General features: G+C 37.1%; 1 protein-coding gene across 5 annotated transcripts in view; it reads right to left on the reverse strand.

Annotated features, from left to right (window-relative positions):
* USP25 (ubiquitin specific peptidase 25) overlaps positions 1-16,829 on the reverse strand; it is a 151,889-nt gene that overhangs the window by 60,910 nt on the left and 74,150 nt on the right. For all 5 annotated transcript variants that reach the window (XM_043593836.1, XM_043593832.1, XM_043593833.1 and 2 more), the window contains 4 exons: positions 15,431-15,568; positions 11,967-12,043; positions 5,047-5,120; positions 204-352 (listed from right to left, as the gene is read on the reverse strand). In XM_043593836.1, coding sequence (XP_043449771.1) covers positions 204-352; positions 5,047-5,120; positions 11,967-12,043; positions 15,431-15,568 — 438 coding nt within the window. The remainder of the gene's footprint in view (positions 1-203; positions 353-5,046; positions 5,121-11,966; positions 12,044-15,430; positions 15,569-16,829) is intronic.

The raw sequence follows: 16,829 nt of genomic DNA on the forward strand, positions 1-16,829 counted from the left end.
GTTTAAGTGAGAATTTAATGTAAGATTACAGACTTGTTTGTGCAGGTTTCCCAAATGTCTAAATTACCATAATTAAATCCAAACACATAATCTGAGTATTCTCTCAAGTATTAGACAGCTATATAATTAGAGCCTTAAATTATACTTTACAGCAGTGTAAGAAAGACCTGGGGAGAAATGAAAAATGAAGATGCTAAACTCACCTCTTGGCCTGATTTGCCTGAATTCTCTGAATGTAAGGACTCAATTTCTCCTTCAATCATAGCAGCTTCTAGGCACTCATGTAGATCTTTGAATCCATTGACCTGAAGCGGGTACTGACCAAACATTTCAGTATTTTCAAATTTTTTCCCTACGGAAGAAGGGAAAGTTAATTGTTACTCAATATGGCCTTTTAGCCACTAAAAGTAAATGTGTATGAATTACCTCCTGAACCTGAAAACCGTAACTCTGATTATGTTCCACAGAGTAGTCATTGTAATTTTCTTGTTGGTTTATACATGCACATATGCACATTCACATCGAACCATAGATATTAATTACACACCTGTATATATGGAAGTAATTATATGTATGTGTGTGTAAATACATATATTCTTTCAAAAAATACTTTCTAAGGACAAGATACTGTGCTAAACACTGAGAATATGTATAGCAGTGGATGAAACAGATATATATGGTCCCTGAGCTGAGGAAACTCTCAGCCTCTTTTGGAAGAACGTTATTACACATATTAATTGTACATATAATTATGAACAAAAAATTACTTATCATTAGAAGTGCTATAAAAATTTGTGGTAAAACAGAGTAATGTGAGAGGGTATGAAAAGGAGAGCTAACCTAGTCGTTAGGGCTGGAGGGTAAAGCAGAGAAGACTTCCATAGCAAAATGACATTTACACTGAGACTTGAATGGTGAGTAGGAGTTAGCCAGGGCAGAGTGTCAGGGTGCTGTGGAGAATTCTTGGCTAAGGGACAACACATGCAAAGACTTCAAGGATGCAAAGAACTTGGCATATCTGAAGGCTTAAGGGGAGGACATTATTCCTTAGGGGAGCAACAGGAAGATGATAATGAAGAATCAGGTAAGGGGACAAAATCTATAAAGCTTTAGAAGCCCATGTTAAGAATTTTTTTCTCCTCAATATATTTGGAGTATAACAGAAAGTCACTGAATAGTTAAATCTAGGAATAATAGGATCAGATTTTTATCTCTGAAACATCTTTATGGCTACTGTGTTAAATAGATGGTAGACTGTTAGAAGACTTAAAGAATCCATCTAGAAATAAAGGCAGTGTGGGATAGGGTGTTAATAGCAAAAGTGCACAAAAGCAGATGAAATTTTTATACACATATTCAGGAAGGAGTATTTATGATTGACTGGTGGTTCATTGGCAGGAAAGGGGACAGAAGAGTAAGGAAGGTATCAAGAATGATACTCGGATTTCTAGCATAAGCAACTCAATTGATTGTTTATGTTCTAAAAGGGGCTCCACTAAATAAAGAGCAGAGAATTTTTTTTTTTCCTTTTGTTTTAAGGCAGTAGTGGCAATCACAGTTTTAGGCCCATGGCATTTCAAGTTGAGAAGAGAGTTGGATATGAGTCTGTAACTAAAATTAATCTTCTGGTCTGAAGCTATAAATGAGAGAATTGCTGGCTACTGACAGTGGTGGATCAAGAGAGTGAATGAGACTCTGCCGAGGGAAACTGGCAGACAGGAAAAGGCAGGGGGCCTGAGCTGAGTCCCAAGGATCTCCTACCTTTAGATAAAACAGGAGGCTATAATTAAAACTTCTAAGAAGTAGCCGCAGAGGTAGGGAAAAACAGCCAAGGGAATATGGTACCATAGAAGCCAGAGAAGTGTTTTTAAGGACTGAATAGTAAAAAAGAAAAGGAACAGGGGTGCCTGGGTGGCTCAATCGGTTAAGCATCTGACTTTAGCCCAGGTCGTGATCTCACGGTTCATGGGTTCAAGCCCCACGTCGGACTCTGTGCTGACAGCTCAGAGCCTGGAGCCTGCTTCAGATTCTGTGTCTCCATCTCTCTCTGCCCCTCCCCTGCTCATGCTCTATCTCTCAAAAATAAATAAATGTTTTAAAAAATTTAAAAAAAAAAGAAGAAAAGGGACAAAGAATAAATAGCATGAATAGTTGATAAGAGTTCAATAGGAGAACTAAGTGGAATCTGACAGCCTTGAACACATATTAGAAATTGATAACCTTAGAAAGTGCTCTTTTAGAAGAAGTCTGGGGCCAGAAGCAAAAGTGGGATGGGTTGAATAAATGGGGACTTAGCAGGTAAAAACAAACTCCTCTCTCAACTGAATGAGATTAACTGGAAGACTATGTGAAGGGAGCTCTTTTTTGTTTACAATGGGAGTTACAAGACCACATCTAAATATTGATGAGGAAGACACTGGAGGGAGAAGCTGAAAATACAGGAAAAAGGCAAGATAACAAAGAGGGCAAGGTCTGAGTGAAAGCATGAAGGGATGAGATTCTGAGAACATATAAACAATAGCCTTTGGAAGTAAGACTGAATAATTCCTTATTATCTGGAAGGACAAATAAAAAGAATGTGGTATAGGCTGGGATGGATCCAGGTTGTGGAGCCTGAAATTCACATATTTGAGAAACTTGCTTTTAAGACCTAAGATAGAAAATTACAAACGAAATTAGATTCGGGACATTAGGACCTCTGGTTAGATTTCTTAGCTTCATGGTAAATCCATAAAACCTGAAGGAAGGTCTTTCCAAGTGAATGAAGAGACAGAGAGGTTAAATTAGTAACAGAAAAGGTAAGGAGTGCATTGGTATTGGTTGCTCAGTAGGTTGAGTGTCCAACTCTTGACTTTGGCTCAGGTCACAATCCCAGGGTCCTGGGATCAAGTCCCATGTTGGGCTCCATGCTGAGTGTGTGGAGCCTGCTTAAGATTCTCTCTCTCTCTCTCTCTCTCTCTCTCTCTCTATTTCCCTCTACCTCTCCCCCTCTGCCACTGTGGGTGCATGTGCATTCTCTCTAAACTAATTTTTTAAAAAACAGAAAAGATAAAAATCGTTATTGCAGAAAATGGGATAGAAGACAGTGATTTAACAAAACAAGTAAGGATGCCAGGTAGTGTCACAGGATTGGGACCAGGGACACTTAGTATATGCTACAAATTCATGGAACATTTCTAGTTTGCCCACTGAGTGACTTTTCCCCAGTAATACTCGGGTACTTGGTGCACACAGAGAGAAAATGAATATCCCAGTGATGGTCAGAGAACAGCCAGAGAGGTAGTGGATGGGGAATGGGGGAAAGGGAGTGTTAGAGATTTCTAAGAATGATCGTAATGGGCAAAGAAGTAAGTAAAGAAAAGGGCCTAGAGGAATAAAATGAAAGGGTCAATGGACTAGATGTTCTGGAAAAGTTGAGGAACTTTTGCAATGAGGGAGCTTTAGAAAGCAAATGAAAATCACCTCCAATTGAGAGCCTCTGGTCTAAAAGAAAGCATTAAGAAAATATATGTAAAAGTGGTAAGAGCAAGAAACCAAATCATTTTTACTGAAGCAAATACATAGGTCGTGTGGAAATGTACTAAAATCACATTTATGTAGAATAGTTTTGAAACAACTAATACCCAGTACCAGGACTTCAATACTGATTGACAAATTAACTATTTCAATAAACCACTTTTTTTTAATGTTTATTTATTTTTGAGAGAGCGTGAGTAGGGGAAAGGCAGAGAGAGAGGGAGACAAAGAATCTGAAGCAGGCTCCAGGTTCTGAGCTGTCCGCACAGAGCCCTACACAGGGCTCAAACTCACAAACTGTGAGATCATGACCTGAGCCGAAGTCAGAGGCTTAACTGACTGAGCCACCCAGGTGCCCCAATAAATCACTTTCAAGAATCAAGGTAACAGAAGTAGAAAGGGTATAAATAGTACATAGTCAACCTGATTAGAGCCACCCTACTGCTTCAAATACAGTGTTCTACTTCAAGTAAAAATCAGTAGGACAGTATGGACAATCCAAACTGGAAAATATCCCACTATTTATATAATGAATATTCAGTATTTGAGGCAACAATTTTAAAAATTGTACTGACAGTGTAACCTTTTAAACGCCTGACTGAATCCTGAGTTAATGTCTGCCTTTTTCTGAATCCCAAATTATAAAATTATGTTCAAACAAAACTTCATAGGAATCCATTACTTAAGATCCTGAAGGAAAACCAATTTTCCAAATTTTATACTTCAAGTGATTTGGGTTAACTTTCTAAAGGTTGATGTGCTGGGCCATTTTGAAAATTTGGAAAATGTTTCAAATTTTTTCAAAAATTCATGCTTTGGGATTAGTAATTATTAGTATTTGAAGTATATCTAATGAGTCCTTTCCCTTCCCTTGTTAGGAAAACCGAAGAGTAACTGGTTAGACCCAGATTTAAAGTAATAGGCATTTAAGGTAGCTAGAGTAGTGTCACTCTTAAATGATTTTTTCAAAAGAGTACACTTCTTTCTTGAAAACTAGAACCTAAAGAATTTTATAATCACCCCAAAAATGCAATACCCTGATTATGCTACATTGTTAAATGCAGCTTTCAACATTCATAGACTTGAAAATCCTCAAAAACAGTGATCATCATAGCAAAACCAGTATTCAACTCCAATATCATTTTCAAAACCAAATGCCCCCTTAATCCCCGTACCCCCAAATTCACAGAATCACAGAAGCCTTCTCAGGGAAAGACTATTAGCATAACATTAACCCAGTATAAATTAGTATGTGATAACAGACCTTTCTCTGGGAAAGACTATTAGGATAACATTATCCCAGTATAAATTAGTATGTGATAATAGACCTTGTACCTTCCTCTTCATTCACTCAATTCTGTGTTTTCTGTGCAAGTGATTAGTAGTAACAATGCAACATGAACCAGTAGACAGAATAAGTCAAATTAAAATTAAAAACCAGTCAACAAATAAGGAGTCACTATCAAGACAAGAGCTAATCGATAATAATATCCCTTCAAATGTAATAAATAAAAACATGTGTAACCATACCTTCAAGTACTCCCACAGCAAGGAATCTCCCATAGAACAACTCTACCATGGGGTTCTTTGGCTTCTCTTCATCCCTAAAGCATGGTATAAAACATAAATGTGGCTATAATTTTTGTATCTGTATGTAACAGAAAACAGTAAAAGAACAATATATGCCAAGTCAGTGACATTTATTTATGTGATTGTCACTCACTCAGGGCTGCTATTTACATCACCTCGGATAAGGCACTTAAACTTAGCCTTTCATTTTTTCACATGTCAACTGAGGATAATAATAGTAATTGAACTCAAAGGGCTGTTGTAGGGTTAAAATGGCACAACATTACAAGAAGACCTACCCATGGGGGAGGGGAAGGAAAAAAAAAAAAAAAAAAGCTAGAGTGGGAGAGAGCCAAGCATAAGAGACCCTTAAAAACTGAGAACAAACTGAGGGTTGATGGGGGTGGGAGGGAAGAGAGGGTGGGTGATGGGTATTGAGGAGGGCGCCTTTTGGATGAGCACTGGGTGTTGTATGGAATCCAATTTGACAATAAATTTCATATATTGAAAAATAAAAATAAAAAAAAAATAAGTAAATTGTTTTTTAAAAATTAAAAAAAAAAGTGGAGAAATCCTGAAAACAAAAACAAAAACAAAAACAAGTGGACCTGACATAGTCTATGCTCAAGGAGTACTGATCTTCTCCTTATCATTGTTCATTCTGATCTCATACATTTATTCTATGCAATACATGCTTATTTGGACTTGTTGGGAACAAAGAAAAGCCACCCTTAATCAGAGGCAATTTTGTAAATTTTTAATATGTAATCTCCCAAATTTAAAATAGAACAGTACACAACATTCAAAGATAACAGCCTGTCACAATGAAGGAGCAAAACACCGGGTTTGACCCAAAGCAGCTAAGGAGCTACTCCATCCTTCATGTTGCAGGCACAAGTAGTCATTTGTGAATTTTCCAAATTATTTATCAGATGCATTGTTTTTTTCTTTTCCTTTTTCCCTTGAAGCAAATAGAAGTTGACAATTTTTTTAACCTTTTCTTTTTGTTTTATTCTCTGTGGTCTGAAAACAGTTTATCTTGGCATTACTACATAAAAGTGTGTGGTATCCACAACTGTGTATAAAATTTATCTTCATAAATTTTGTGTTTAAACCAATAAAACTGATTTGCTAAAAAAAAAAAAAAGGTGGGGGATGGGTGAAGGACACTGTGTCTTTATAAATGTGCATCACCATTTACTCCTTAAAACAACTGGTGGGAAGGACTTCACTTCATCCTCACAACAATCCTATGAGGTAGTATGGTAGTTGTCAGTACTATTCAAAAAGATTTCTGGCCTCAGCACCTGGTGGCTCAGTCAGTTGAGCTGCTGACTTCAGTTCAGGTCATGATCTCGCTATTTGTGAGTTCAAGCCCCATGTCAAGCTCACTGCTGTCAGCACAGAGCCAGCTACCGATCTTCTGTCCCCCTCTCTCTGCCCCTCCCTTGCTTGTGCGCTCTCTCTCAAAAAAAAAAGATTTCTGGCTCTCTAGTTTCAGGTACATGGTTAAGATATACTTTCCCACTCACATTTTATTTACATTAAAAAAAATTAATGTTTATTTATTTTGAGAGAGAAAGAGAGAAGAGAGAGCACACAGAGAGAGAATCCCAAGCAGGTTCCTCACTGTCAGCTCAGAGTCCAATGAGGGGCTCTCGATCTCAAGAGTTGTGGATCACGACCTGAGCCATGAGAGTCAGATGCCTAACCAACTGAGCCACCCAGACACCCCCATTTAAAAAACTTTTAATTAGGGTAAGATACACATAACATAAAATTTACCATCTAACCATTTTTAAGTGTTTAGTCGGTAATGTTAAGTATATTCATATTGTTGTGCAACCAATCTCCGGGAGTCTTCTCATCTTGCCAAACTGAAACACAACACTCCCTGAACAACTCCACACTTTTCCCTCCCTCCCAGGCCCTGGCAACCACCATTCTTACTTTGTTCCTATGAGTTTTACAACTCTTGACACGTCACATAAGTGGCATATGGTGTCTATCTTTTGTGACTGGCTTATTTCACTAAGCATCCATGTTGCAGCATGTGTCAGGATTTCCTTCTTTTTTAAGGATATTCCATTGTATGTATACCACATTTTATTTATCTATTCATTTATCCATTTATCTACTCATCATTCATCTATTATATTATCTATTGATTTGGGTAGTTTCCACCATTTGGCTATTGTGAATAATGCTGCTATGAACATGGGTGTACAAATATCTCTTTAAGACCCAGTAGTAGAATTGTTGGATCATATAATCTTTATGAGGCATAAGTGACAAAATCTAAAGCATGCAATGTGAAGATTTGATATATGTATACATTGTGAAGGTATTCCTTCCATCAAATAGTAATTCTGTTTTTAATCTTTTGAGGAAGCACAATGATGTTTCCCAAGCAACTGCACCATTTCACATTCCCATTAACAGTGCACAAGGGTTCCAATTCTTTTCACATCCATGCCAACAGTTGTTATTTCCTGGGGGTTTTGATGGTAGCTATCCTAATGGGTGTAAAGCGTTCTCACTCACTTTGAACTCAAGTGGACGACATGACTTGCTCTGCCCAACAAAGCGTGAGCAGAAGTGATGTGTGGCAGAAACTTTGAGAGCCCATGTACTTTCACTGCTGTGGTGATCCCAGAAGAGGTAATGAGGCAAAGCCTCTGTCACCCCTGGGCTTAAGCGAAAGAATGGGCACAGCCCCTTGCTCACACCCAATGGACACATCTAACAATATAAGACTGTAAACTGTTGGGGTTGTTGTCACTGGACTATCTGGTAGTATAATTATCTGATAACAGGTAGTATAATTACCTCTATTGTACTAATAAAGCTATAAAGCAAGTTAAGTCACTTGCCCAAATTCCCAAAATTAGTAAGTGCTCAATGTGTGAAGTGGACTCAAATCTGACACCAAAATCAATGTATCCTCTCCCACTACCTATATTTAGTCTTTGGGCATTTTAACTCTATAGGAAAAATTTACTTCATACCTTATGTATTTTCCACTGTGAGAATAAAAAGGACTTAAGACTGATATGGGAAACAGGAATAATCCAAAGATTGTCTCTCTTGAAGTAAAAATCTATGAATCTTTAGATGTGAATATTAGCGGGAATCTCCTTCCCGTGGCCTCTTGTTTTTATGTAGGAAATCAACATTCCTGACTTTTCTCCTTATGGTCACACACGTATTCCATGAGCAATAACTTCCCAGGTTGGTGACTTGCCAGAAGAAACTGGATGTTGAGCAGCTCTCCCAATTCTGAATGTACTTTCTAAATCTCTTTTCAAATCATCCTGCCTGAATTTTGTCCTACACTCCACTAATCTGTGGTGAACACTCACCTTCCCTAAGGAGTCAGGAAGGAATCTTCTAAAAATTGTTTACCTTGTCCTTTCCAACCTCTCAGAGGTCCTATTCTTTGCCTGGCATTTATTTTTTAATTTTTTTTTAACATTTATTCATTTTTGAGTGGGGAAGGGGCAGAGAGAGAGGGAGACACAGAATCCGATGCAGGCTCCAGGCTCTGAGATGTCAGCACAGAGCCTAATGTGGGGCTCAAACTCACGAACCGTGAGATCATGACCTGAGATGAAGTTGGACGCGTAGCCAACTGAGCTACCCAGGCGCCCCTCTTTGCCCTGCATTTAAACTATGAATCTCAGGGGCCCAGACTGGTTATACCAACAGGAAAGTAAGGAACGCAAGTGAAGACCAATTAAAAAGACACGAGATTCCTATAATAAAAATGAGAGAGACCCACCACTTGCATGAAAGCAGTAGTAAAGATAGACTGACACAAATAACAAAGGCCAAAAGAAATCACTACAGAAAATTTGTATCAGGGACATCTTATCTTTGGGAATTAGGCTGGAACAGGAATTCAAAGGCCTAGGATAGCTAACAGAGTCACAGCTTCCCAATCTTTTTAACACCTTTGGTACATATATAATATATTCAGAGAACTCTGAGGTAAAAAGACATATTTTCTCATGGTCACAGAAATAGGATCAATATCTCCACATACCCATATCTGGCTAGCCATGCCACACCAACTGGGAAGCTCTGTTTTAATAGGGAGAGGCATTCAAAAATAGTTTTAGCTCCACAAATAGTTAAGAGCAGTTAGAAAATTATGGGGAAATGAACATGGAGAACATATTTCAAATAAAAGTTAAGATTTCAGGTGAATTGGAATCGAAAAGTTCCAGCTTCTTTTAAAACAGTTTTAGAAAAAGGGGAAATAATCTGTTAGTTACTAGGTCAGAAAAGGTGACTAGAACCCAAAGAAAATTAACATATAAATAAATAATAAACAAGATCTCTAAAATCAAGATAAAATGCCACCCCCCCCCCCCAGAAGGAATAAGGATTTAGGCACCCTTCTATGGAGACAGGTAAAAAGCAATTGGGGATGATATACTAAAGATAGGATAAACTAAATGAAGTACTTTTAGAAAATCTGGATAGGTTTGAGAGGAGGAACTAGGGATTTCAGGGTAAAATTCAAAGAATTACTGACAGAACTTCAGAGACTCCGTTATCACAGACTGAGGATACAGATACTATTCACACTCTCAGGAAACATGCCCAGTGAATTTTTGGTATTAGAACTCTAAGGAAAGATACAAGGGACATGAGCTGTACAAGACAGAAACCAGGGTGGACAACTCTCATGGATCAGGGTCTGCTAACTCTCATTATGAGGCACCTATCAAGACAATATCAAAGGGATAAATTAGAAAAAAACAAATGTAAAGGCCAGAAAACAAACCCAAAGAATAGGAAAAGAAAAGACACTCATCCAACAAACAGGGCTGGCTCTGCATGACATACAGGCTAAGAAGCAGGTTAAACTGTTAAAAATTCAGCCAAATCGTCCTAAAAGAAGAATAAAATACACAAGTATGTGAACTTTAGAGGCATATGCCACCCAGAAAAAAGATGCAGCAGAAAGAAATATACACAAGGTGTTGAACATTCAAAAGCTGAGGAAAGAGTGTAAGATGCTGGGACTCAGGTTTCAGATGCATCAACAGCAGATTCATTTCAGGTATCTGATGGGGAGATTTTCCAGATGAAACTAACATGAAGAGAGAAACTAACATGAAGAGAAGAAAGAAACTAACCTAAGGGGCACGTTTCAGAAGCCTAAGCAATTCCATACCAAACGGCCATGGGCACCACCACTGTGGCACAAAAGTAAGTCATGCAATATACCACTTGGAGCCTTAGGAACTGAAGCTCGTAAGGAAAATGCAACTAAAACTTTGGGTGGATAGGAAAGAGGAGAACCTGAGGACCGGAGCTGTCACCATCATAAACTTCTAAACATGCCAAGAAGGAAGGAGCTTTCAATTGTCCCATTCTGAGTAAAATTTACCAAAATTAGAATTTTTTTTCTTCAAATACTATATGGGCTTAGCACCATAATTTATCTCTTCAGAGATTTCTCCCACCTCTATTTATGTTCACAACACATTGCCGTCTGCAAGCAAGTGGCCCCTCTGCAAGCAGGCATCCTGGCAGAATTAGAACCAATGATTTCCTGTTTACAACATATCCTAAATTTCTGCTACTGCCTTTGGCAACGACTTGGGTCTGTATTGCACAAAGTTCCGAGAATATTATATAGTTGAACTGAGAGCTAGAGGGTTGAAGTTTAGCTTTTGTTTCAAAATTTCAAAGGTAAGAGACCGTTCAGTGTTAAACATGTGTGTTGTAATAACCCTCTGAAAGCTAAAATTCAAGCATATGAAAGTGAACATCTGAAGGACTGAAGGATCTATACACACCCGAGTGAGAGAGCCCAGGCTACAGCTGCAGAACTCCAGTGCTATTCAGGCACAGAAATAACATGTATGTAGCATTAGGCTGAACAAACTTAGGAACTCGGAAATGACTTTTATTTTTTGTTAGACTCCAACCACAAAGGCAAAAATAAAATCGGATTTTTAAGTATAACATTTCTGTGGACTTGACTTTACATTCAAAGACCAAGGGAATATAATATGGGAAATTATTTTCCTCCTGGGAAATGAAGGATGAAAGGGGGAAGTCTCTATTAAAGATTAGGGGCATTTCTTATTGGCTAACATTGTAGAAGTAGAAATTTTTTACTTTAATTTAGTTTCATTGCAGACCTGTACAATGACTTTTACTGAACAGTGAAGCTGGTCATAATTTAAAAATAAGAAAAAAAGAGAAGGGAGACAATCTTCTGCCCTGGAGTTCTGTCTTCTAGGTGTTAATTTATGTACTTCATCTTGTAGGATCACATCAGAACATGTGCTGGCAAATCCTAAATGGTCCACCCATGTTTCATGAAGACACACAAAGGAACCAGTGGTTGGTATTAAGAGAGGGGCCTCACCGGAATGGGAGTAGGACCGTGCTGAAAGTGTGTAGATTTCTTAAACAACCAAAATCTTAATGGTTCAACCTGATGGGCAGAAAATAAAAAGCTAGAGAATGTCGAAGAGGAACTTCATATCCTTGTCCTTGTGATTCCATGTAATAGGATTCCATTGGAAATAACACTCTTGGGATCTCTTCTCACCACTAACCCATTCCTCCTCGTGAAAACAGACTGTCAAATCCAAAGAAAACAACTGGGCATGTGGGATCAGCCTCTCAGGGGTTGCTTTTTAGATATTTCTGGCTGGATTCTCTAATCTTACAATAGAAATCTAAAACTACCCAGCATTTTGGCCAAAAATTTCAAACAACTTGACAATATTTTGGGTTCCCACATATTTATCTCAGCTTCCTATTTATCCATAAACACTGATACATAAAAGGAAAAAATGAGCATTATTTATCAATCTCCTAAAACCCCATCACTAAATGTTATGATAACTTACGTCTCTTCTTCAGCTTTCATTTGGAAGGCATCTTCTAACCAATCTAATAATTTGTGTGTAAACTCACTCACATCTTGCTGTGGAAAGAAAACAAGGCCTTATTAAGCCTACTCATAAAAATACTAAATATTGCAATATAAAACTTACAGCCTGTCATATCAAATATAAAATTACTGACTTCTCCCAAAAGTATTATATGAAATGTTTCACATCGAATACAAGAAATATTTATAATCTAACCAGAGAATAAAACTAGGATCTGAGAATCAGCATTATAATGATAAATCACAGTGATTAGGTTATAATATGGGAAAAAATATACACATGTGTTATATGTTAAATATATGTATTATACACACACACACACACACACACACATAAATTCTAATTTGCAAATGAGATTTTTAAAAACAATTATCACCCCAAAAAAGAGTTCTCTAATGAATGTTTATAAAATGAAGGACCCACATTAACAGAGTTCTTTATTATATAAAGAATTGTTACTGGCTTCTCTCTTAGAATGAAGATGTGATTTTTGACAATTCATTTTCTTAATTCAACTTTACACACAACTTTTTAAGCCATGTGCACTTTTACTAAGATATGTTACCTTGGACAGGTTTAGTTTAATCAGTCACCAACTCCCAGTATCAAGTCCACCATCTCATGAACTCTAAAATTCTCCGTTCAGAACTAGCACAAACCTCACCTGTTGCCATCCCTTCTTTCAGTCGTAGTTCCCCTAACATGGAAAAACAGGAATAGACAGTGGCAGTTCTACTCATGAACTACCATAATCCTTTCAATAATGTGAGGTAGAACATAGAAAATAGGTTCATCTAGAACCCAGGGAGAAAAAATAAACCAATCCAACTAAGTCTGCTCTGCCAAAGACAGATGAATCAATGTAAGCAATCTGCCTTTATTTATCAAAAGAGCCCCAAGTATTAAACAAATTTACTGTTACATATATTTCCTGCTAGAAGTTTTCTGAAGAGCATCTGGGTCTATCCAATCACCTTTAGAATGCTGAAACTAGGATCTAAGAAGCTTAAGTGAATTGTCCCAAAGCCATATAGTTAGAGACGACTAAACTCAGCACAAAAATCCAGTTATAAACATCCAAACGAACTGGAGTGGGTTAAATGGTGGCCCACCAATATGTATGTCCACCTGGAACCTCAGAATGGAATCTTATTTAGAATATGGGTGTTTGCAGATATAATTAAGGTAAATCTCTACATGAGATCATCCTTGATTAGGGTGGGCCCTAAATCCAATGGATAGGTATTCTTACAAGAAACAGAGAGGAAGCACACTCAAAGACACACAGGGGAAAAGGCCATGTAACAGAGACAGGAGCTATGCCACGAAAAGCCAAGGAATACCACAAGCCACCAGCAGATGGTTAGGGCAAGAAGAAGTCTCCCTTAGGGCCATGGGAGGGACCACAGCCCTGCCACCACCTCTACTTTAGACTTCTGGCCTCTGGAACTGTGAGAGAATAGTTTTCAGTTGCTTTGAAGTCACTGGTTTATGGTAATTTGTTACAGCTGCCCCACAAACTAATAGAACACCTTAAACACAACTTTCCATAACTTTAAAACTCTGTAATTTACTTATCTTGCAAGGTTAAATCTAACAAGAAACACACGTTTCCTACTTATCACAATACTATTCAGAATAAATCAATCCCTTTTTAAGCAGTTGATCTAAAATCAACATTTACAAAAGAATTCTGCCTGCTTTCATCAAGAGAAAAAAGATGAGGCCTTTCCCACAACATTTTAATTTTAAACTGTAACAATTATAGGTATAATTAAAATTGACAGTACTGTATACCAAAGGGTATCCCACAAGACTCTTGCATATTCCAAAACATGATATATTTAAGAAGACTATCAAATATAAGTATGAATTCACGTTCTAAACAAGTAATGATGTTTACTTCACTCGTGGATTTATTCCACTCTGTCACTAACGTGTTTCAGATTCAAGTGTCTGCGAGAAGAGAATCAAACCTGTATCAACCTGAATATAACGTGCAACTACTCTAAAAGATCTTCAGAGAAAAAGAACTAACAACGAGAAAACTAGTTAGGCTACACTGCAGCCTAAAGCAATGGCATCCACATCGTGGCAGTCAAGAGTCTGTAACAGCCTAACAACAGCTAGTTGTCTCCCTGTCCACTCTAACAAAACTAAAAAGTCTACAGTGTACATATAAGCCTCCCAATAAGTTTGTGCAGCCTCATTCTTAAATACGAAAAGATACCCAAAGATTACTATTCATAGTAACCAAGAAAAAGACATAGAAAAAGCAATTCCATAAGAAACAATAAGTCAGGAAATAGAAGTGACTTTTTAAATTTAATTTTATGCCCAAAGCTATTAGAGAATATAATGCACATACTAAATAAAGAAATAGTGCTACAAAAAAAAAAAAAAAAAAAAAAAGACACGTAGAGCCAGGAGTACTCTAAAATGGGGTTTGAGATCGTTGTTAAGAATATTTGACTATGTTAAGTGTTATTATAACAGATAAGAGTAAGACATTAAACCTAAACAGCACTGGAACTTTGTTAGAATTTTTTTTAAAAACCAAACCAACCAAAAATAAATAAGAGCAAATCCTAATGTGGGCACCTTTTTCATTGATGTATCTTTGCCATAAAAGGTGTCTTTAAAAAAACAAACAAACAAACAAACAAACAAACAAACAAAACATGGGGAAGACAGTGGCAGAATTACACATCTTTTCAGAACCTTCTCCAAACACTGTTTCTACATATCCACATAACAGATACAGCCCAGTCCGCTGCAAGTGCGGTGGCTTTAGGAATCTCTCCTGAAACGTTTCATCTGCTTCACTGCCATTTCCTCCATCACTGCTGCTACTACACTGATATTTTCTTTGCTTTTCTTATTTTCCTTCTTTTTTAATTTCTGACTTCTCAAATTGTATGTGAAACTCCCAATTATCTTTAAGAAATAGATTTTGAAAACCACAAAATAGCACTATACAAAGATTGAAAACCAGAAGCAGCAATAACGAAGTTAATGTAGTTCAGAAACCTTTTCTGAGTAATTAAAGAAACTACTCCCTGTCAACAAAAACAGACATATCAAAAGCATGTATACTCGACTAGCATTGGACTATCACACATTCATGAAGATTTATATATACACATTTGTGAACACTCTTAATTTTACCCGTTTTCACTTCTTAATTTCAATCATAATATAAATCACAGCTTCATTTAAGACTTTTCAAGATCACCGTTATTTTTTTAATGTAAAAGTAAACCTTCCAAATAAGCAATGTTTCAAATGACTACAACTTATTTTTAATAAAGATGAATAACAACATCGTCAATTGTCATGTATCTTTGAAAAAACTAAGGAACAATCAGATTAAATAAAATACGATCGGTAATATATAAGTACAAAAAAAAAAAAACTACCTGCTGAGAGTCATTTGATTTGAAAGCATCCTTAAGAATTTCAACTGCTCTTGATGGATCTACATATTTCCTTTTAGTACCAACAAGAAGTGCAAATAGATACCTCAGTTCACGCATAAAAGGCAAATTCCGATGCTCCTATTGGGGGGAAAAAATCTTAAGTGAAGATTAATCTTTATTGGTAAACAGATATTCATTTTAAAATGCAAAAACTTAACTAATATTGATTAGGGAGGAGTCCAGCACTCCTTACATCGTAATTAAAGAAGACTGTTGTGATCTAGGAGATTCAATAGAGTAGAGCACAAAAACAGCAGAGGACCTACGCTTAGCTCACAATTTTAGCACAAATGCTACATTTTTATAGCTAATCATGTTATTACCCAGCCAAGAATATCCTCCTCATTCAAGCCTATTTATTATAATTCTTTCCATTCAGCAAAGCCCAGCTGCTGTGGACAGCAATAACAACAGCCGATATTCAATGAGTGCTAACTTCGTGCCAGGCACTATTTAAGTACTTTTCCTCAATAAGCCCATTTAAACAAAGATCCCTCCTCTTCCATGAAGCCTTCCCAGACCCCTTCAAGTCAATAATTCCTTCAAACTCCACATCTACTAAAATGAATGTCTTTCACTTAGCAATGAATCACCAACTGGGAGTGTCCTGTGATGATCCTAATAATTAGACAATGAGTCTAATAAGTAATTAGAGTAGTTCCTAATATTAGACTAATGTATCATGCTTCTAGTGTTCCTTTGAAATCTTAACTTTTGTGTCTCAGTAGACTGTAAGCTTCTCAAAAACAAGAACTTCTAAATTTCTTCCACAACTTTCTACTACACAAAGCAGGTATTCAATTCTTTACATTTGGTTTAAACCCTCCAGAAAAAAACAAAAACAACCCAATTATCAATTATGAACAACTTAATTTTTTTTAATTTTTTTTAATGTTTATTTATTTTTGACACAGAGAGAAACAGAACATGAATGGGGGAGGGGCAGAGAGAGAGGGAGACACAGAATCGGAAGCAGGCTCCAGGCTCTGAGCCATCAGCCCAAAGCCTGACGCGGAGCTCGAACTCACGAACTGTGAGATCGTGACCTGAGCTGAAGTCAGATGCTCAACCGACTGAGCCACCCAGGCGCCCCGAACAACTTACTTTAAAACAAGAAGGAAATGTTTTTAAAGAATGGAATTCACATATCTCAGTTAAATAAATATGGTAACAAATCAAACAAGCAGTTCTTATTATATAGTTAGCTCTTGCAATAACAATTTCAACACGTAAAGGTTATCTATTCGATTGAAATATGAGAAAAATCTTCCAAGTGTATATAGTTGGTGTTCTCAACATTATAAACTGTAGGGATGTGTGTGTATATGTATAGTGCTGT

Source organism: Prionailurus bengalensis, chromosome C2 (assembly GCF_016509475.1).
Source record: "Prionailurus bengalensis isolate Pbe53 chromosome C2, Fcat_Pben_1.1_paternal_pri, whole genome shotgun sequence".
In the NCBI taxonomy this organism is placed as follows: domain Eukaryota; kingdom Metazoa; phylum Chordata; class Mammalia; order Carnivora; family Felidae; genus Prionailurus; species Prionailurus bengalensis.